Below are 23,698 nucleotides of genomic sequence, written 5' to 3'. Positions count from 1 at the left end.
TGAGAGTGAGTGAGTGAGTGAGTGACTGAGTGACTGAGTGAGTGAGTGAGTGACTGTGAGAGTGAGTGAGTGAGAGAGTGAGAGAGTGTGAGAGTGAGTGACTGAGTGACTGAGTGACTGAGTGAGAGAGTGAGTGAGTGTGAGTGTGAGTGAGTGTGAGAGTGAGAGAGTGTCTTCATACTGCACCTTCTGACAGGCATCCATCTGTCTGGTCAGCTCCTCGATGTAGTCTCTCTTGTTGGGCATAGCAACAGGCGACACTGTGGACCGTATGGGGAGTTGGCTTGGCATCACCTGGAAGAACCAGGTGATGGGGTCACTCATACAGACGTATACTATAGTAGCACCGCTATTAGATATATTATGAGCCTTTTATAATGTGTCAAAAGGCATACAAATATGTTACTGAGATGCTTATTTAACCCCTTATTATTGCTCCGCCCACTCACCGGCTGGTCCCGCCTCCTGAGAGAGTCGAAGGTTGAGAAGCGTGCACGTGAGGAGGTCGCAGCCGAGGTGAAGGAGAGCACAGGGCTGCTACTTCTGCTGTTGTAGCTGTTGAACAGGTTCAGCTCTGATGTGGCTGGGGACATCACCTCCTGCATCTAATGGAGAGAGAGAACAGAACAGGGGAGGGGAAGGGAGAGAAGAGGGAGAGGGGAGGGGAAGGGAGAGAACAGGGAGAGGGGAGGGAGAGAACAGGGACAGGGGAGGGAGAGAACAGGGTGAAGGGAAGGGAAGGGAAGGGAGAGAACAGGGAGAGGGGAAGGGAGAGAACAGGGAGAGGGGAAGGGAAGGGAGACAACAGGGGAGGGGAAGGGAAGGGAGAGAACAGGGAGAGGGGAAGGGAGAGAGAACAGGGAGAGGGGAGGGAGGGAGGGAGAGAACAGGGAGAGGGGAGGGGAGGGAGAGAACAGGGAGAGTGGAGGGGAGGGGAGGGAGAGAACAGGGACAGGGGAGGGGAGGGGGAGGGAGAGAACAGGGACAGGGGAGGGAGGGAGGGAGAGAACAGGGATAGGGGAGGGGAGGGAGAGAACAGGGACAGGGGAGGGGAGGGGAGGGAGAGAACAGGGAGAGGGGAGGGGAGGGGAGGGAGAGAACAGGGAGAGTGGAGGGGAGGGGAGGGAGAGAACAGGGACAGGGGAGGGAGGGGAGGGAGAGAACAGGGACAGGGGAGGGGAGGGAGAGAACAGGGATAGGGGAGGGGAGGGAGAGAACAGGGACAGGGGAGGGGAGGGAGAGAGAACAGTGAGAGGGGAGGGAGGGAGGAGAGAACAGGGAGAGGGGAGGGGAGGGGAGGGAGGGAGAGAACAGGGAGAGGGGAGGGGAGGGGAGGGAGAGAACAGGGACAGGGGAGGGGAGGGGAGGGAGAGAACAGGGACAGGGGAGGGGAGAGGAGGGAGAGAACAGGGACAGGGGAGGGGAGGGGAGCGAGAGAACAGGGAGAGGGGAGGGGAGGGGAAGGGAGAGAACAGGGAGAGGGGAGGGGAAGGGAAGGGAGAGAACAGGGAGAGGGGAAGGGGAGGAAGCCAACAGGGACAGGGGAGGGGAAGGGAGAGAACAGGGAGAGGGGAGGGGAAGGGAGAGAGAACAGGGAGAGGGGAGGGGAGGGAAGCCAACAGGGAGAGGGGAGGGGAAGGGAGAGAACGGAGAAGGGAGGGGAAGGGAGAGAACAGGGAGAGGGGAGGGGAAGGGAAGGGAGAGAACAGGGAGAGGGGAGATGGATAGAGAAAGGAAAAATAGAAAATGGTAGTCATACTGAGGTAAATGGGCTTTACAATAATAGTCATGTCCCTTGCAAAAGTATTCATCCCCCTTGGTGTTTTTCCTATTTCGTTGCATTACAACCTGTAATTATTTTTATTTGGATTTCATGTAATGGACAGACACAAAATAGTCCAAATTGGTGAAGTGAAATGAAAAAATAACTTGTTTCAAAAAATTCTAAAACAGAAAAGTGGTGGGTGATCTATCACATGATCTCAGTATACATACACCTGTTCTGAAAGGCCCCAGAGTCTGCAACACCACAAAACAAGGGGCAGCACCAAGCAAGCAGTACCATGACGACCAAGGAGCTCTCCAAACAGATCAGGGACAAAGTTGTGGAGAAGTACAGATCAGGGTTGGGTTATAAAAAAAGATCTGAAACTTTGACCATCCCACGGAGCATCATTAAATCCATTATTAAAACATGGAAAGATTATGGCACCACAACAAACCTGCCAAACCTGCCAAGAGAGGGCACCAAAACTCACGGACCAGGCAAGGGGGGCATTAATCAGAGAGGCAACAAAGAGACCAAAGATAATAGGACCACTTTAAGCCGTACACTCCACAGAGCTGGGCTTTATGGAAGAGTGGCCAGAAAAAGCCATTGCTTAAAGAAAAACATAAGCAAACATGTTTGGTGTTTGCCAAAAGGCATGTGGGAGACTCCCAAAACATATGGAAGAAGGCACTCTGGTCAGATGAGACTAAAATTTTGCTTTTTGGCCATAAAAGAAAACGCTAAGTCTGGCGCAAACCCAACAACTCATCCCCCCGAGAACACCATCCTCACAGTGAAGCATGGTCGTGGCAGCATCATGCTGTGAGGATGTTTTTCATCGGCAGGGACTGGGAAACTGGTCAAAATTGAAGGAATGATGGATGGTGCTAAATACAAGGAACTTCTTGAGGGAAACCCGTTTCAGTCTTCCAGAGATTTGAGATTGGGACGGAGGTTCATCTTCCAGCACGACAATGACCCTAAACATACTGCTGAAGCAACATTTGAGTGGTTTAAGGGGAAACATTTAAATGTCTTGGAATGGCCTAGTCAAAGCCCAGACCTCAATCCAATTGAGACTCTGTGGTATGACTTAAAGATTGCTGTTCACAGCAGAACCCAACCAACTTGAAGGAGCTGGAGCAGTTTTGCCTTGAGGAAAGAGCAAAAATCCAAGTGGCTAGATGTGCCAAGCTTATAGAGACATACCCCAAGAGACTTTCAGCTGTAATTGCTGCTAAAGGTGGCTCTACAAAGTATTGACTTTGGGGGTGAATAGTTATGCACGCTCAAGTTTTCATTTTTTTTGTCTTATTTCTTGTTTGTTTCTCAAAAAATATTTTGCATCTTCGAAGTGGTAGGCATGTTGTGTAAATCAAATGATACAAACCCCCCAAAAAAATCAATTTTAATTCCAGGTTGTAAGGCAACAAAATAGGAAAAATGCAAAGGATGGTGAATACTTTCACAAGCCACTGTACAATAATATCATCATTCTTTGCTCTCTAAGACAACAAAAAACATTTGTTGCTGTAGCACATAATCCCATTTTGCTGAGTGTCTTACCTTTTGCTCTGACATCCGGTTCATGCCAGGGGTGTACTCCGTGGAAGCCGCTGTAGCGTAGGGACTGTTGAACACCCTGGGTGGACTCTCAAAACCTCCCACCTAGACAACACACACAGAAACATTCCATTGATAAAACACATAAATAAAAACATTAAGATTCCAAAAAATGTTGTCTTTGTAATAACATTATGGTCAATTCCAATCTGGATTTTAATATTGATATTATTGTAAAGCCTGTTGTACACCAGTAGGTGGCACTGCATCATAAACGCCAGGTCTAAGGTGGCTCACGCCATGCTCCTACAGTACAGCAGTTGGAGCAGACAGACAATTGCTGATCTGCTTAAGTCTAAAGGCAGCATCTGGTGCTGATCGGTTTAGTTAGAGTAGGTGGACAACATGTCGTTTGCCTGGCCCCCATTCCCCCATCTCGGTCTCTGGTGGTCCTTGTCAGAAATGGCCCCTGAAGGCCCAAGCCCCAGCCCTAATACTGTCCCTCAGCCATGTCTGATTCTCTTGGGGCCCTAGCAGTACTGGCCCCACCCACCACCCCTGTATGAATCCCCTGGCCCCTGCAGGCCCAAGCACCAGACCTGTTATTGGTCCCCAGCCCTGTGTGATTCCCCTGTCCCCAGTACCAGCCCTATGTGACCCCTAGTCCCCGGGCATTCACCCTGTCCGACATGGTGTCCCAGTCCCGAGAGGCAAGAGACTCCAAGGACCCGCGGAAGTTTGGCACGAATCTGGAGCTAGCGCTGTCCCAACGGGAACTGTTCTTGGGTTCTCTCCCGTTCCCGTTCTCTCTCCCAGACGTTCCATTTGTATCCCTGGATCCGTTCCCAATCATGTCTCCATCCAGAAACAGCTGATATTTGGGGTTCTGGCGGACTTTGACTGGATTGGAGGGCTCGTTCTCAGACGGGGGACTTTCAGGCTGCTTGTTGGGATCAAAGTGTGATTCCTGGAGGAGGAGAAGACGATATTAAATATATGGATGGAGGGATGGAGAGAGAGGGGGGAGAGAGAGAGAGAGGGGAAGAGAGAGAGGGAAGGGAGAGAGAGAGAGAGAAAGAAAGAGAGAGAGACAGAGAGAGGGGGAAGAGAGAGAGACAGAGAGAGGGGGAAGAGAGAGAGAGAGACAGAGAGAGGGGGAGAGAGAGAGAGAGAGACAGAGAGAGGGGGAAGAGAGAGAGGGAAGAGAAAGGGGGAAGAGAGAGAGAGAGGGGAAGAGAGAGAGAGAGAGAGAGAGAGAGAGAGAGAGAGAGAGGGGGAAGAGAGAGAGACAGAGAGAGGGGGAAGAGAGAGAGAGAGAGAGAGAGGGAAGAGAGACAGAGAGAGGGGAAGAGAGAGAGGGAAGAGAGAGGGGAGAGAGAGAGAGAGAGAGAGAGAGAGAGAGAGAGAGGGAAGAGAGAGAGAGACAGAGAGAGGGGGAAGAGAGAGAGAGAGAGAGGGGAAGAGAGACAGAGAGAGGGGAAGAGAGAGAGGGAAGAGAGAGGGGGAAGAGAGAGAGAGAGGGGAAGAGAGAGAGACAGAGAGAGGGGGAAGAGAGAGAGAGAGAGAGACAGAGAGACAGAGAGAGAGAGAGAGACAGAGAGAGAGAGAGAGAGACAGACAGAGAGAGAGACAGAGAGAGAGAGACAGAGAGAGCAGCCCTGCACAGGGAGTGTTTGAAGGTGCCGTATGTTATTAAGCTGAGAGATCTGAGATTGTATCATGTTCAAATCAACCAGTGAATTATGCTGAACAGACATGCGAGGCTGTGATGTGAACATCAGTGTGGCATCATCATACAGCAGAGTGGTGACAACCTCATTAACAGCCGACAGTAATCCAACACATGAAATAGCATGCTGCGGTTAGGAACAAGCCATTAGTTTGAGTCGGTACATTGGCGTCAGACGCAAGGGTTAAGGTGCATGCGCAATCATTTATTGACTGCTTTTGTCGACACGTGGACAGAATTTTGCGGATGCAATATTGTGTTGATTGGACGGACGGACGGACGGACGGACGGACAGACAGGCCATACTGTGTGATCTTCATGCAGAGCGTGATCGCTGGGGGACGTGGTCTCGGGTGACAAGGGATCGGTGATTGGTCAGTTCTTGTCCCTATGAAGTAGCCTACTTACCCATTCTAGAGTCGGGGCTCTGTCCCTGGCTCCATCCCTGGCTCTGTCCCTGGCTCTGTCCCTGGCTCTGTCCCTGGCTCTGCCACCCTGGCTCTGTCCCTGGCTCTGCCACCCTGGCTCCGTCCCTGGCTCCGTCCCTGGCTCCGTCCCTGGCTCTGCCACCCTGGCTCTGTCCCTGTCCCTGGCTCTGTCCCTGGCTCCGTCCCTGGCTCTGCCACCCTGGCTCTGTCCCTGGCTCTGTCCCTGGCTCTGTCCCTGGCTCTGCCACCCTCGCTCTGTCCCTGGCTCTGACACCCTGGCTCTGTCCCTGGCTCTGTCCCTGGCTCCGTCCCTGGCTCTGCCACCCTGGCTCCGTCCCTGGCTCCGTCCCTGGCTCCGTCCCTGGCTCTGCCACCCTCGCTCTGTCCCTGGCTCTGTCCCTGGCTCTGTCCCGTGGCTCTGTCCCTCGCTCTGTCCCTGGCTCCGTCCCTGGCTCCGTCCCTGGCTCCGTCCCTGGCTCTGCCACCGTGGCTCTGTCCCTGGCTCTGTCCCTGGCTCTGTCCCTGGCTCCGTCCCTGGCTCTGTCCCTGGCTCTGTCCCTGGCTCTGTCCCTGGCTCTGCCACCCAGGCTCTGTCCCTGGCTCTGCCACCCTGGCTCCGTCCCTGGCTCCGTCCCTGGCTCTGTCCCTGGCTCCGTCCCTGGCTCTGCCACCCTGGCTCCGTCCCTGGCTCCGTCCCTGGCTCCGTCCCTGGCTCTGCCACCCTGGGTCTGTCCCTGGCTCTGTCCCTGGCTCTGCCACCCTGGCTCTGTCCCTGGCTCTGTCCCTGGCTCTGCCACCCTGGCTCTGTCCCTGGCTCCGTCCCTGGCTCTGTCCCTGGCTCTGTCCCTGGCTCCATCCCTGGCTCCATCCCGGCTCCGTCCCTGGCTCTGTCCCTGGCTCCGTCCCTGGCTCCGTCCCTGGCTCTGTCCCTGGCTCTGTCCCTGGCTCTGCCACCCAGGCTCTGTCCCTGGCTCTGCCACCCTGGCTCTGTCCCTGGCTCTGCCACCCTGGCTCCGTCCCTGGCTCCGTCCCTGGCTCCGTCCCTGGCTCCGTCCCCTGGCTCCGTCACTGGCTCCATCCCTGGCTCTGTCCCTGGCTCCGTCCCTGGCTCTGCCACCCTGGGTCTGTCCCTGGCTCTGTCCCTGGCTCTGCCACCCTGGCTCTGTCCCTGGCTCCGTCCCTGGCTCCGTCCCTGGCTCCGTCCCTGGCTCCGTCCCTGGCTCCGTCCCTGGCTCTGTCCCTGGCTCCGTCCCTGGCTCTGTCCCTGGCTCCGCCACCCAGGCTCTGTCCCTGGCTCTGCCACCCTGGCTCCGTCCCTGGCTCCGTCCCTGGCTCCGTCCCTGGCTCTGCCACCCTGGGTCTGTCCCTGGCTCTGTCCCTGGCTCTGCCACCCTGGCTCTGCCACCCTGGCTCTGTCCCTGGCTCTGTCCCTGGCTCTGTCCCTGGCTCTGCCACCCTGGCTCTGTCCCTGGCTCTGTCCCTGGCTCGGTCCCTGGCTCTGTCCCTGGCTCCGTCCCTGGCTCTGGCTCTGTCCCTGGCTCCGTCCCTGGCTCCGTCCCTGGCTCCGTCCCTGGCTCTGTCCCTGGCTCCGTCCCTGGCTCTGTCCCTGGCTCTTCTGGGAGTGACTGTCTGAAGTACTGCTGGGGTGAGCGGAGAACGTCTTCAGCCCCCTCAGGATGGGTTGGACTGAGTTGAAACTCTCTGTGTGGAGTGGACACTTTAATAGAAGCCACCGGGCTTTGGTTCTCTGGGAATGCCTGGGTTGGACTGGGACGTCTGTATGGTAGAACTACTGCTGCTGGGAATGCCTGGGTTGGACTGGGAATGGGAGGTGGACTTGACCACTGTCTTCTCAGTCTCTGTGGTGCCAGTCCTGGCTGTTGACATCCTGACTGGGCTCTAGGTCTGTACTGTGGTACTACTGAGAGTGATTTGGGTTGGACAGAGAGCTCTGATTGGCCAGTACCTCCTCAGTCCTGGCTATGGACATCCTGATTGGTCGGTTAGTGTCTTCGGGCAGGGATTCCGCTCCTGACGGAACCGGTGAGACGTTCTCCATGGCTGATGTTCTCTGTTCTCTGTGCCTGAGAACTTGTGGATCAGGTCTTTGACGCTCCCAGAGCGGGTCAAAGTACTAGGAGTCAGACAACGGCCTTCTGGTGCGGCCGGTTCCTGCCTTGCTCTGCAGTCACGCTAGAGTTGGATACTTCCCTTTGTCTCTTTAACAGCAGTGGTTTCATCACAGGCGCGGTGGGGCTCCGTGGTGAGATTTCCCATCGGTACAGATCTACGATCAGCTTCCCCTTAATCCTAACCGTAAGCGTTAGTAAGGGGGGAAATGCAACAACAAAAAACTGATTCAAGATCAGGGGCAACTTCACCCTACTCTCACAGTGGGACAAAAGGGTTGGGCTTGGCATGTAACGATGATGTCTGTCTGATCCCTTTACTCTCGATTAGACTCGTTGTTTTCAGTAGCTGTTACATTCCTACATCTTCCTTTTAAAGGTCAGTAGCGGAAAGGGTAAAGCCTGCCTGCTTTAATTATAAAATATCCTGTCCGCTCAATCACTCATAGCTGGAATTTGGAAAAAATACTGACTGATATCACAAGAAAAGGCCCTGCTGTGGCGAGGCAGGAGTCAACCATTAGCTAGTATGAAAAGGCCCTGCTGTGGACTGTCTCTCTCTCCATCACCCTTCATTCTGAGTCAGTCACCAGAGGCCTTACACCTCCAGTAGACTGTCTCTCTCTCCATCACCCTTCATTCTGAGTCAGTCACCAGAGGCCTTATACCTCCAGTAGACTGTCTCTCTCCATCACCCTTCATTCTGAGTCAGTCACCAGAGGCCTTATACCTCCAGTAGACTGTCTCTCTCCATCACCCTTCATTCTGAGTCAGTCACCAGAGGCCTTATACCTCCAGTAGACTGTCTCTCTCCATCACCCTTCATTCTGAGTCAGTCACCAGAGGCCTTATACCTCCAGTAGACTGTCTCTCTCCATCACCCTTCATTCTGAGTCAGTCACCAGAGGCCTTATACCCCCAGTAGACTGTGCTGAGGACACAACCATGTGGAAGGCTGAAGTTAATGTGCATGGTAGTTTGTCTAATATAATCACGTCGTGTTTTCCATGCTTAGGGGGATTAGAGAGAAGAACAGGATCGCATTATATAAGCTCTATCTATCTGTGTGTGTGTGTGTGTGTGTGTGTGTGTGTGTGTGTGTGTGTGTGTGTGTGTGTGTGTGTGTGCGTGTGTAATTAACGAGATGAGCTGTGGTGTTGATGTGTTGAGTTGAACCCAGGCATATTGAAAGGAAACGGGCATCAACGCTCTGCGAGGGTTTCAACACAGAGCAGAGGACACACACACACACACACACACACACACACTTCACAAAATGGTGTTCCCTTTCCAACACCCATAGCAGTGACATTTTGTTTTTTACATTTTACATTTAGCCAATGAGTTACTTAGCTTAACCCACTGTCAATTAACAAGAAAATAGGCACAATCACATCACACTAATGCTAACCCTAATTCTACTTATATAAATGAAGTGGCCGGTGTCCAGCAGCTGCTTTGGCTAGGGCCTAGGAACTAATCCTCATCCTGGGTCTCGCCTGGTGGGTCTGCATGCTAGCACATACCATAGACTTCCAGTCATTGCGCTATGCGCTAGTTAGCAACTTCAATCCAACTGCACGCAGAGACATTAAAAATGGTATCATGGAGTTCACGTGACTCTGGGGAAGTAGATGAAGAGTCCCGTTGCCAAAATCCCAAAGTATCTCTTGAAGAAGCATTTTTTTTTTTTTTAATGTTATTATTTTTTTGTTGCCGTGGGAATGAGAAATGCTATGGTTGAGTTAGTGATGTGTGTTTACGAAACACCATATGTGTTCATCTATAGGGTAAAACAGGTGGAAATACTAGTTCCATCCAGTCAATTCAGGAAGTAAACTGAAATTAGGAAAAGTTGAATATCAGTCTACTTCCTGTATTGACTGAATGGAACTAGAATTTACTCCAACCATGCTGGTGACTAAATAACAAATTGGTTTTAAAGGGAAACCAGTTGGACCATATTCACTGGTATAAGGGGACAGTTTGTGTTATGATGATGATAATTCTGCTTGATAATCAAAACAGACTATTCAGTCATTTAGGGTGAGTCTGCTTCTTCCATCGCTTGCTTTGATAAACATCCCTCCCTCCCCTCCCTTTGGTACTGTTTAGGACTATACGAAAGGTTATTTACAATACACGATTACAATAATATAAAAACAATATACTAAACATCCATGTGTAAAGATCCACCCTGTCCAGAACTGTTTGGACCCATTTGGAGATACACTTCGTAGCCTGTTTTGTAACTTAACCTATTTTTGGTTTTTTTCCTGACTGCATTAAGGCCTAAGTATCTTTTTAATTTATTCTATTTATACTGTACATTAAAATTGTATTTTGTCACATCCAGATACTCAGATTGTTTGTGTGGTGACTTTTATTTATTTATTTTTTCAGAGATTGGGGAGAGATTCTCTGAATATTTATTTGTTACGGATGCGGACAGTTCGAGGTTATCGGGACAGTAGCCTATTAAAACCAGTCTTATATTATTGGATAATAAAAGTAGTCTGTAATGATGAGAGTATAAAACTATTGACTATAAAAGTGTTTTCTGTTGATTTATACAGCTTGTTTCGCAAGAGGAAGTCAAAGGCAGGTTAGATTAATTTGCATACAGGGAAGGAGACACAGTTGATTGGATGACGACAACCACATGATCAACTGAATACGTCTTATTGGCACACGTGTTTTTCTGTTGCTCATTACAACAACAACAACAAAAGAAGAAGAGATTTCAGTGTTGGAGGTGTGTTTCCTGACCGATTCCGCATTTGGTTTATGATGATTGTCCCCCCTAGCCTATTTCACTTCCTCAAAATCCGCAGAATTAATATAAGATAACTCAAGAAATCTGTAAAAAAAATATATATATATATATATACATGTTTTGGATGAGCAGTTTGACGTCTAACTAAGGTGTTTGGTGCAGTATTTGTCAAGTACAAAAATGTGTGACGTGTTGTCTTATGTAAACAAAGTCAGAGCTGCTGGCCAGGTCTGTCTCACTGAATAGAGAGCAATCACCGCAGCTGTTCACCCCATGTTAGTGGGTAAATGGATATTTTCAAATAAAAACCCCACTCTTTTTATTTAACCTTTATTTAAACTAGGCAAGTCAGTTAAGAACAAATTCTTATTTACAATGAAGGACTACACCAGCCAAACCCGGACGATGCTGAGCCAATTGTGTGCCAACCATATGGGACACCCAATCACGGCCGGTTGTGATACAGCCTGGAATCAAACCAGGGTCTATGGTGACGTCTCTTGCACTGAGACGCAGTGCCTTAGACCGCTGCACCACTCGGGAGCCCACACAAATAAAAATATAGATAAATAGCCCCTAATTTACCTTGATATGATGCACGGATGTTCCAAACTCCATTTTAGATGAGACTGGCTTTATGACCAAAAATGATCCTATTTACACTTTGTAGTCAGTTGTGACAGTAGAATAAATGTTTCTGACTCGTGTCGATGCCACACAGGCCGATTCAAAGGGATTCGTTGCTTTTCGACGGCAGTCGCCCTTCAACCCTCGTGTTGTGTTGCGTTTCATGTTAATTAATCAGTCGTTCTTTATTAACGCAAGTGTAACCACGGCTTGAGGGCCTGTTGTCCGGGCCTCTGGCAGTCTCTATGGGGGTGCCACAGGGTTCAATTCTTGGGCCGACTCTCTTCTCTGTATACATCAATGATGTCGCTCTTGCTGCTGGTGAGTCTCTGATCCACCTCTACGCAGACGACACCATTCTGTATACTTCTGGCCCTTCTTTGGACACTGTGTTAACAACCCTCCAGACGAGCTTCAATGCCATACAACTCTCCTTCCGTGGCCTCCAACTGCTCTTAAATACAAGTAAAACTAAATGCATGCTCTTCAACCGATCGCTGCCCACACCTGCCTGCCCGTCCAGCATCACTACTCTGGACGGTTCTGACTTAGAATATGTGGACAACTACAAATACCTAGGTGTCTGATTAGACTGTAAACTCTCCTTCCAGACTCACATCAAACATCTCCAATCCAAAATTAAATCTAGAATTGGCTTCCTATTTCGCAACAAAGCATCCTTCACTCATGCTGCCAAACATACCCTCATAAAACTGACCATCCTACCGATCCTTGACTTTGGCGATGTCATTTACAAAATAGCCTCCAACACTCTACTCAGCAAATTGGATGCAGTCTATCACAGTGCCATCCGTTTTGTTACCAAAGCCCCATATACTACCCACCACTGCGACCTGTACACTCTCGTTGGCTGGCCCTCGCTTCATACTCGTCGCCAAACCCACTGGCTCCAGGTCATCTACAAGTCTCTGCTAGGTAAAGTCCCGCCTTATCTCTGCTCGCTGGTCACCATAGTTGCACCCACCCGTAGCACCCGCTCCAGCAGGTATATCTCTCTGGTCACCCCCAAAGCCAATTCCTCCTTTGGCCGCCTTTCCTTCCAGTTCTCTGCTGCCAATGACTGGAACGAACTACAAAAATCTCTGAAGCTGGAGACTCATATCTCCCTCACTAGCTTTAAGCACCAGCTGTCAGAGCAGCTCAGATCACTGCACCTGTACATAGCCCATCTATAAATAGCCCAAACAACTACCTCTTCCCCTACAGTATTTATTTATTTATTTTGCTCCTTTGCACCCCAGTATTTCTACTTTGTACACTCATCTACTGTCAAATCTACCATTCCAGAATTGAATTGCTATATTGTAATTACTTCGCCACCATGGCCTATTTATTATTGCCTTACCTCCCTTATCTCACCTCATTTGCTCACATTGTATATAGACTTGTTTTTCTACTGTATTATTGACTGTATGTTTGTTTTACTCCATGTGTAACTCTCTGTTGATCTATGTGTCGAACTGCTTTGCTTTATCTTGGCCAGGTCGCAGTTGTAAATGAGAACTTGTTCTCAACTTGCCTACCTGGTTAAATAAAGGTGAAATAAATAAAAAATAAAAGAGAGAGAGAGAGAGAGAGAGAGAAATAGAGACAGAGAGAGAGAGAGAGAGAGCGATAAAGAGGGACGGAAGAGGGAGAGAAAGAGAAAGAGAGAGAGAGAGAGAGAGAGAGCGATAAAGAGGGACGGAAGAGGGAGAAGAAAGAGAAAGAGAGAGATTTTAACCGTACCATATTATTGTCTTGGTGTTCGGGTTCACTTTTCCCTTGCATGTTGTGGTGGGTGACCCTGTAGGAGAAGTCTTGTAGTCTCCTCTCAGTATGTCCTATAGAGGACCTGCTCCTGAAACCTCAGCCTGTCTGTCCCTGCTATCTGCAGCTCCCACCAGGTAAGCAGCAACCACTGGGTTTCACAGAGACAGGCCACAACGTTAGCATGTTAGCATACATACACCATACAGACTAGCCATAATGGAAAAGTCCAACCAAGAGGTTACAGTACTCACAGTACAAGCCTCTACGTTTTGGGCCTCTCTGTTGTCTCAACTTCGTTTCTCTGGCCCTCCAAGTCACTCAGCGCAGTTCAGGAGCGTCTCAACCACTTTTCTCTGGCCCTCCAAGTCACTCAGCGCAGTTCAGGAGCGTCTCAACCACTTTTCTCTGGCCCTCCAAGTCACTCAGCTCAGGTGCTCCAGATGTTGTTGAACCTCTTTCAGGCTGAAACACAGAAATGTTTAATGTCATTGTTTCCGCATTAGGCCTTTCTCCTGTTATGTGAAACCTGTCTCCTGTTATGTGTGAGAGGGATGAATCTACAGAACATACAGGACTACTGGGGACGAGACCGGGGACTATGGTAACGTGAGACAGGGGACTATGGTAACGTGAGACAGGGGACTATGGTAACTATGGTAACGTGAGACAGGGGACTATGGTAACGTGAGACAGGGGACTATGGTAACGTGAGACCGGGGACTATGGTAACTATGGTAACGTGAGACAGGGGACTATGGTAACGTGAGACCGGGGACTATGGTAACGTGAGACCGGGGACTATGGTAACTATGGTAACGTGAGACAGGGGACTATGGTAACGTGAGACCGGGGACTATGGTAACGTGAAACAGGGGACTATGGTAACGTGAGACAGGGGACTATGGTAACTATGGTAACGTGAGACAGGGGACTATGGTAACGTGAGACCGGGGACTATGGTAACGTGAGACCGGGGACTATGGTAACTATGGTAACGTGAGACAGGGGACTATGGTAACGTGAGACCGGGGACTATGGTAACGTGAGACAGGGGACTATGGTAACTATGGTAACATGAGACAGGGGACTATGGTAACGTGAGACAGGGGACTATGGTAACGTGAGACAGGGGACTATGGTAACTATGGTAACGTGAGACAGGGGACTATGGTAACGTGAGACCGGGGACTATGGTAACGTGAGACAGGGGACTATGGTAACGTGAGACAGGGGACTATGGTAACTATGGTAACGTGAGACAGGGGACTATGGTAACTATGGTAACGTGAGACAGGGGACTATGGTAACGTGAGACAGGGGACTATGGTAACTATGGTAACGTGAGACAGGGGACTATGGTAACGTGAGACAGGGGACTATGGTAACGTGAGACAGGGGACTATGGTAACTATGGTAACGTGAGACAGGGGACTATGGTAACGTGAGACAGGGGACTATGGTAACGTGAGACAGGGGACTATGGTAACTATGGTAACGTGAGACAGGGGACTATGGTAACGTGAGACAGGGGACTATGGTAACGTGAGACCGGGGACTATGGTAACTATGGTAACGTGAGACAGGGGACTATGGTAACGTGAGACCGGGGACTATGGTAACGTGAGACCGGGGACTATGGTAACTATGGTAACGTGAGACAGGGGACTATGGTAACGTGAGACCGGGGACTATGGTAACGTGAGACAGGGGACTATGGTAACGTGAGACAGGGGACTATGGTAACTATGGTAACGTGAGACAGGGGACTATGGTAACGTGAGACCGGGGACTATGGTAACTATGGTAACGTGAGACAGGGGACTATGGTAACGTGAGACCGGGGACTATGGTAACGTGAGACCGGGGACTATGGTAACTATGGTAACATGAGACAGGGGACTATGGTAACGTGAGACAGGGGACTATGGTAACGTGAGACAGGGGACTATGGTAACTATGGTAACGTGAGACAGGGGACTATGGTAACGTGAGACCGGGGACTATGGTAACGTGAGACAGGGGACTATGGTAACGTGAGACAGGGGACTATGGTAACGTGAGACAGGGGACTATGGTAACTATGGTAACGTGAGACAGGGGACTATGGTAACGTGAGACAGGGGACTATGGTAACTATGGTAACGTGAGACAGGGGACTATGGTAACGTGAGACAGGGGACTATGGTAACGTGAGACAGGGGACTATGGTAACTATGGTAACGTGAGACAGGGGACTATGGTAACGTGAGACAGGGGACTATGGTAACGTGAGACAGGGGACTATGGTAACTATGGTAACGTGAGACAGGGGACTATGGTAACGTGAGACAGGGGACTATGGTAACGTGAGACCGGGGACCATGGTAACTATGGTAACGTGAGACAGGGGACTATGGTAACGTGAGACCGGGGACTATGGTAACGTGAGACCGGGGACTATGGTAACTATGGTAACGTGAGACAGGGGACTATGGTAACGTGAGACCGGGGACTATGGTAACGTGAGACAGGGGACTATGGTAACGTGAGACAGGGGACTATGGTAACTATGGTAACGTGAGACAGGGGACTATGGTAACGTGAGACCGGGGACTATGGTAACTATGGTAACGTGAGACAGGGGACTATGGTAACGTGAGACCGGGGACTATGGTAACGTGAGACCGGGGACTATGGTAACTATGGTAACGTGAGACAGGGGACTATGGTAACGTGAGACCGGGGACTATGGTAACGTGAGACAGGGGACTATGGTAACTATGGTAACATGAGACAGGGGACTATGGTAACGTGAGACAGGGGACTATGGTAACGTGAGACAGGGGACTATGGTAACTATTGTAACGTGAGACAGGGGACTATGGTAACGTGAGACCGGGGACTATGGTAACGTGAGACAGGGGACTATGGTAACGTGAGACAGGGGACTATGGTAACGTGAGACAGGGGACTATGGTAACTATGGTAACGTGAGACAGGGGACTATGGTAACGTGAGACAGGGGACTATGGTAACTATGGTAATGTGAGACAGGGGACTATGGTAACGTGAGACAGGGGACTATGGTAACGTGAGACAGGGGACTATGGTAACTATGGTAACGTGAGACAGGGGACTATGGTAACGTGAGACAGGGGACTATGGTAACGTGAGACAGGGGACTATGGTAACTATGGTAACGTGAGACAGGGGACTATGGTAACGTGAGACAGGGGACTATGGTAACGTGAGACAGGGGACTATGGTAACTATGGTAACGTGAGACAGGGGACTATGGTAACGTGAGACAGGGGACTATGGTAACTATGGTAACGTGAGACAGGGGACTATGGTAACTTGAGACAGGGGACTATGGTAACGTGAGACAGGGGACTATGGTAACTATGGTAACGTGAGACAGGGGACTATGGTAACTATGGTAACGTGAGACAGGGGACTATGGTAACTATGGTAACGTGAGACAGGGGACTATGGTAACGTGAGACAGTGGACTATGGTAACTATGGTAACGTGAGACAGGGGACTATGGTAACGTGAGACAGGGGACTATGGTAACGTGAGACAGGGGACTATGGTAACTATGGTAACGTGAGACAGGGGACTATGGTAACGTGAGACAGGGGACTATGGTAACGTGAGACAGGGGACTATGGTAACTATGGTAACGTGAGACAGGGGACTATGGTAACGTGAGACAGGGGACTATGGTAACTTGAGACAGGGGACTATGGTAACTATGGTAACGTGAGACAGGGGACTATGGTAACTTGAGACAGGGGACTATGGTAAAGTGAGACAGGGGACTATGGTAACTATGGTAACGTGAGACAGGGGACTATGGTAACTATGGTAACGTGAGACTAACACAAATAGATATCAAGCCATTTTTCATGATAATCTCAGTGTTGAGGCTTTGGTTCATTTTTCCTCAGTCAAAGTGACATTTCCTTAAGGACACAAAGACAGCTAGACAAGGCTGAAGGAAGAACATAAATTAGTGTGTCCCGAAGCAAATAACACAATGTTATCGTAGACATTAAAAACTCTATAACAGTACTCGTCAAGTCAATGATTAATCATTCATAGCAGAAAGTCTGACTTTTCTCGAAAACACAACTACTTCTCAAAATGAAGACATCAGTGTTTTACCATTACACTCTCAACACAATGAGAGAAGAAAAAAACCGTGGCGTTGATTGGTAATCTCTCCACTGGAGGGCAGTATTTAATCATCTACATACACAGTTTATGAGTTTATGGCACAGAAAGATAGACCCTGACATTTGGGTTTGAGGGAAGTAACGTCCATATGAAAGTCTTTGATGAAAATGAACATCACAAGTCTCCCCATAATGACCATATGAAACCTTTGACACTTTGGCCACAACCGCAGAACATCAGGAAAGCATGGACATTCATGCGAAAGCATCTACAATACAACAATGCATATCTATCAAATTAATAAATCAAAACACGATGGAGCCAGAACTAAAAACAGGAAAACATGATGAGACTAAAAATATATTTATTTAAGTCAGGACGTAGCCAATATCCATCCATGAACTGCAGTAATTACATAGAGAAATGGTCACGGTGGGAATGTGTTCGTCGAGCTGCTTGGCATAAACACAGAACACAGGACTCCAGCGATCAGCGCTGAATTCCATGTAGATCTGCTCTGTGTGTGAGCTCGACGTGTGTGTGTGTGTGTGTGTGTGTGTGTGTGTGTGTGTGTGTTTGTGTGTGAATCTGTTGGCATCTGCTGAAGGGATAAACAAAAAGCAGTGAGGCCCGTGAACCCTCATTAACCTTTTGTTTATGCGGCGTTGGAAACGAGGTCTACCCAGCATGCAGCAGTGATACACACATACACACACACACACACACACACACACACACACACACACATGGCGGGCTCACGCAGAGCTGATCGCCAGCTGTCATGCTCCGCAAACGCTTAGAGAAAAAAAACATAAATAGCACATCATTATAGTGGAGGTATATATGAACACAGATCACTACATCATTATAGTGGAGGTATATATGAACACAGATCACCACATCATTATAGTGGAGGTATATATGAACACAGATCGCTCCATCATTATAGTGGAGGTATATGAACACAGATCACTACATCATTATAGTGGAGGTATATATGAACACAGATCACTACATCATTATAGTGGAGGTATATATGAACACAGATCACTACATCATTATAGTGGAGGTATATATGAACACAGATCACTACATCATTATAGTGGAGGTATATATGAACACAGATCACTACATCATTATAGTGGAGGTATATATGAACACAGATCACCACATCATTATAGTGGAGGTATATATGAACACAGATCACTACATCATTATAGTGGAGGTATATATGAACACAGATCACCACATCATTATAGTGGAGGTATATATGAACACAGATCACCACATCATTATAGTGGAGGTATATATGAACACAGATCCCTCCATCATTATAGTGGAGGTATATATGAACACAGATCACTACATCATTATAGTGGAGGTATATATGAACACAGATCACCACATCATTATAGTGGAGGTATATATGAACACAGATCACCACATCATTATAGTGGAGGTATATATGAACACAGATCACCACATCATTATAGTGGAGGTATATATGAACACAGATCCCTCCATCATTATAGTGGAGGTATATATGAACACAGATCCCTCCATCATTATAGTGGAGGTATATATGAACACAGATCACCACATCATTATAGTGGAGGTATATATGAACACAGATCCCTCCATCATTATAGTGGAGGTATATATGAACACAGATCCCTCCATCATTATAGTGGAGGTATATATGAACACAGATCACTCCATCATCGTGAGTGAAAATTGTGCACATTCTTCCGACACTCATAGCTAGCTGTATGTTTTTATCAAATCAAGCGTTCATTGTGTAAAAGGTTTTTAAAATCCCTGTCAAATGGAATAAATGTATGTTTTAGTATTTAAAAAAAAAAAAGCATTATAATTCATACAATTAATGAATGTATACCATGATTCTATACTATGTTACTGTTAGAAACCTCTCAACCATGGCACGTTCATGGTTCTGTAAGGTGTACATTTAAAGACTGTGTTTTGGTCATTTTTACATTGTAGACATCATTATTTCCATGTCTCATGACGTTTAAATAAGATACACGTTTACATTTCGCTATGATTGTTGCTTTATCCAATAGTTTCTTCAAAATGAACCCATTGGTAATCCATGTATGTAAAATATGTTGGTAGCTCGAGGGTTAATAAATATAAACCTCTGTTACTTAAAATGGTGAGTATTATTATTAAACAACTCTATGTTTAAAGGGATTAATAATGGTATTAAATTAAAAACCAGGTCTCATTTTTCGTAAGTAGGGACCCTGCAGTTCCAGCATGTAGTATTATGTATCTGAGTAAGACCAAAAGGCTAACACACAGACACTAGTCTTTCTTCTCAGTGTCAGCTGGCAGAAAAGCTTCCTATCTAACACACAGACACTAGTCTTTCTTCTCAGTGTTAGCTGGCAGAGAGCCTATCCATAACACACAGACACTAGTCTTTCTTCTCAGTGTCAGCTGGCAGAAAAGCTTTCCGATACACACAGACACTAGTCTTTCTTCTCAGTGTCAGCTGGCAAGAAAAGCTTTCCGATACACACAGACACTAGTCTTTCTTCTCAGTGTTAGCTGGCAAGAGGAGCTTTCCGATACACACAGACACTAGTCTTTCTTCTCAGTGTCAGCTGGCAAGAGGAGCTTTCCGATACACACAGACACTAGTCTTTCTTCTCAGTGTCAGCTGGCAGAAAAGCTTTCCGATACACACAGACACTAGTCTTTCTTCTCAGTGTTAGCTGGTAAGAGGTCCTATCTAACACACAGACACTAGTCTTTCTTCTCAGTGTCAGCTGGCAAGAGGAGCTTTCCGATACACACAGACACTAGTCTTTCTTCTCAGTGTTAGCTGGCAAGAGGTCCTATCTAACACACAGACACTAGTCTTTCTTCTCAGTGTCAGCTGGCAAGAGGAGCTTTCCGATACACACAGACACTAGTCTTTCTTCTCAGTGTTAGCTGGCAGAAAAGCTTTCCGATACACACAGACACTAGTCTTTCTTCTCAGTGTCAGCTGGCAAGAGGAGCTTTCCGATACACACAGACACTAGTCTTTCTTCTCAGTGTCAGCTGGCAAGAAAAGCTTTCCGATACACACAGACACTAGTCTTTCTTCTCAGTGTCAGCTGGCAAGAAAAGCTTTCCGATACACACAGACACTAGTCTTTCTTCTCAGTGTTAGCTGGCAGAAAAGCTTTCCGATACACACAGACACTAGTCTTTCTTCTCAGTGTTAGCTGGCAAGAGGAGCTTTCCGATACACACAGACACTAGTCTTTCTTCTCAGTGTTAGCTGGCAAGAAAAGCTTTCCGATACACACAGACACTAGTCTTTCTTCTCAGTGTCAGCTGGCAAGAAAAGCTTTCCGATACACACAGACACTAGTCTTTCTTCTCCGTGTCAGCTGGCAGAAAAGCTTTCCGATACACAAAGACACTAGTCTTTCTTCTCAGTGTTAGCTGGCAAGAGGAGCTTTCCGATACACACAGACACTAGTCTTTCTTCTCCGTGTCAGCTGGCAAGAGGAGCTTTCTGATACACACAGACACTAGTCTTTCTTCTCAGTGTTAGCTGGCAAGAGGAGCTTTCTGATACACACAGACACTAGTCTTTCTTCTCCGTGTTAGCTGGCAAGAGGAGCTTTCCGATACACACAGACACTAGTCTTTCTTCTCCGTGTTAGCTGGCAGAAAAGCTTTCCGATACACACAGACACTAGTCTTTCTTCTCCGTGTTAGCTGGCAAGAGGAGCTTTCTGATACACACAGACACTAGTCTTTCTTCTCCGTGTCAGCTGGCAGAAAAGCTTTCCGATACACACAGACACTAGTCTTTCTTCTCCGTGTCAGCTGGCAGAAAAGCTTTCCGATACACACGGACACTAGTCTTTCTTCTCAGTGTTAGCTGGCAAGAGGAGCTTTCCGATACACACAGACACTAGTCTTTCTTCTCCGTGTCAGCTGGCAGAAAAGCTTTCCGATACACACAGACACTAGTCTTTCTTCTCAGTGTTAGCTGGCAAGAGGAGCTTTCCGATACACACAGACACTAGTCTTTCTTCTCAGTGTTAGCTGGCAGAAAAGCTTTCCGATACACACAGACACTAGTCTTTCTTCTCAGTGTTAGCTGGCAGAAAAGCTTTCCGATACACACAGACACTAGTCTTTCTTCTCCGTGTTAGCTGGCAAGAGGAGCTTTCCGATACACACAGACACTAGTCTTTCTTCTCAGTGTTAGCTGGCAAGAGGAGCTTTCCGATACACACAGACACTAGTCTTTCTTCTCAGTGTTAGCTGGCAAGAGGAGCTTTCCGATACACACAGACACTAGTCTTTCTTCTCCGTGTCAGCTGGCAAGAGGAGCTTTCCGATACACACAGACACTAGTCTTTCTTCTCCGTGTCAGCTGGCAAGAGGAGCTTTCCGATACACACAGACACTAGTCTTAGACACTAGTCTTTCTTCTCCGTGTAGCTGGCAAGAGGAGCTTTCCGATACACACAGACACTAGTCTTTCTTCTCCGTGTCAGCTGGCAGAAAAGCTTTCCGATACACACAGACACTAGTCTTTCTTCTCAGTGTTAGCTGGCAAGAGGAGCTTTCCGATACACACAGACACTAGTCTTTCTTCTCAGTGTTAGCTGGCAAGAGGAGCTTTCCGATACACACAGACACTAGTCTTTCTTCTCCGTGTCAGCTGGCAAGAGGAGCTTTCTGATACACACAGACACTAGTCTTTCTTCTCCGTGTTAGCTGGCAGAAAAGCTTTCCGATACACACAGACACTAGTCTTTCTTCTCCGTGTTAGCTGGCAGAAAAGCTTTCCGATACACACAGACACTAGTCTTTCTTCTCCGTGTTAGCTGGCAGAAAAGCTTTCCGATACACACAGACACTAGTCTTTCTTCTCAGTGTTAGCTGGCAAGAGGAGCTTTCTGATACACACAGACACTAGTCTTTCTTCTCCGTGTTAGCTGGCAGAAAAGCTTTCCGATACACACAGACACTAGTCTTTCTTCTCCGTGTTAGCTGGCAAGAGGAGCTTTCTGATACACACAGACACTAGTCTTTCTTCTCCGTGTTAGCTGGCAAGAGGAACTTTCCGATACACAAAGACACTAGTCTTAGACACTAGTCTTTCTTCTCCGTGTTAGCTGGCAAGAGGAGCTTTCCGATACACAAAGACACTAGTCTTAGACACTAGTCTTTCTTCTCCGTGTTAGCTGGCAAGAGGAGCTTTCCGATACACAAAGACACTAGTCTTTCTTCTCCGTGTTAGCTGGCAAGAGGAGCTTTCCGATACACACAGACACTAGTCTTTCTTCTTCGTGTCAGCTGGCAGAGAAGCCGTTCGATGCACAGAGACATTCTAGTGTTTCTTCTTCGTGTTAGCCTTCCGATGCACAGATGCTGAGGTCGTATTATTTTATCATAAGCTTTAAATAATGAAACAATGAATACAGTAGACGAGCTCAAGGCGAGGAGCCGCTTCCAGAGAGACATCAGGTATTGTAACATACTCTGTTTTACAGAATTATGTCCCTCTCTGGATTTACTGTCCCTGTCCATTCAGCCAGAGGGGTTCTCTGTCCATTGCGTGGACAGGAAGAAATAACTCTCTGGGAAAAAGAAAGGCGGAGGGGTTTCTTTCATGATTAACAACTCATGGAGTGATTGTGGTAACATACAGGAACTGAAGGGATGGCGCCGTACTGGATGGCCGCCGTTTTCCGAGGTCCGACCCATCTTTCCTGTGATTCTTTTGGTGTTTATCTTTACTTTATTTTCACAAAATGTATCCGCTATCATTTTTTATAACTAATAATAACTTTTGAACATCGGATCGGCAGTTACTTACCCTAATTTCAACTTCGACTCATCTGCCCTGGGCTCTTTGTGTAATTCTGACCCAATTTTGGGTATGCAAGAGGTAACACTGGCGTTACAGAGGCCAGAGAGGGGGAGTCCTGGCGAGGTTAAGGCGAAGGTAAAAACGACCACCTCTTCTCTCCATTCTATTGGCCAAAGATAAAGTCACTTGACAATAAGATGGATGACCTCTGGTCACAGATTTGCTACCAACGGGACTCTCGTAACTGCAATAATCTCTGCTTTTCTGAAACCTGACTTTCGGACAAGATACCTCCATGGCTATCCAACTCTATGGATTCTCCGTTCACAAGAGTCAGGGTAATCAAGAGGGGGAGGGGTCTGCCTCTTCATCAACAACAAATGGTTATTGTGAGCTGTTGTGTACATTCCACCTCAGGACAGGAAATATAACAATATGGCACTTCGCAAACTGTACGAGGCTATAAACAAGCAGGAAAACTTACATCCGGAGGCTGCCTTTCCTGTCGCCGGTGATTTTAATTCTGAGTCATTAAGACACGTGATGCCCAACTTCGATCGACACGTTTCCTTCACCACTAGGGGGCGATAAAGTCCTAGACCACTGTTACTTTACCCACAAGCAAGCATGCAAGGCCCTCTCTCATCCGCCATTCTGAAAATCAGATCGCTGGAGATTTTGATTCTGAGTCATTAAGACACGTGATGCCCAACTTCCATCAACACGTCTCCTTCACCACTAGGGGGCGATAAAGTCCTAGACCACTGTTACTCTGCTCCCAAGCAAGCATTCAAGGCACTCCCTCATCTGCCATTTGGCAAATCAGATCATGACTACGTACTCCTGTTTCCTGTTTGCAAGCAGAATGTCACGGCTGTCGAAAGGAT

General features: G+C 48.0%; 1 protein-coding gene across 4 annotated transcripts in view; it reads right to left on the bottom strand.

Annotated features, from left to right (window-relative positions):
* Positions 1 to 23,698, bottom strand: part of LOC106572350 (cingulin-like protein 1) — an 87,725-nt gene that overhangs the window by 18,739 nt on the left and 45,288 nt on the right. For all 4 annotated transcript variants that reach the window (XR_001321107.2, XR_006758758.1, XM_045694040.1 and 1 more), the window contains 6 exons: positions 13,048 to 13,258; positions 12,773 to 12,944; positions 4,014 to 4,301; positions 3,338 to 3,439; positions 450 to 605; positions 187 to 294 (listed from right to left, as the gene is read on the bottom strand). Coding sequence is in view for 2 of the 4 variants with exons in the window: in XM_045694040.1 (XP_045549996.1) it covers positions 187 to 294; positions 450 to 605; positions 3,338 to 3,439; positions 4,014 to 4,301; positions 12,773 to 12,814 (696 nt within the window). In the remaining 2 variants the exon portion in view is untranslated. The remainder of the gene's footprint in view (positions 1 to 186; positions 295 to 449; positions 606 to 3,337; positions 3,440 to 4,013; positions 4,302 to 12,772; positions 12,945 to 13,047; positions 13,259 to 23,698) is intronic.

This window comes from Salmo salar, chromosome ssa01 (assembly GCF_905237065.1).
Source record: "Salmo salar chromosome ssa01, Ssal_v3.1, whole genome shotgun sequence".
Taxonomy (NCBI): Eukaryota; Metazoa; Chordata; class Actinopteri; order Salmoniformes; family Salmonidae; genus Salmo; species Salmo salar.
This window is presented reverse-complemented; position numbering and strand designations above follow the sequence as displayed.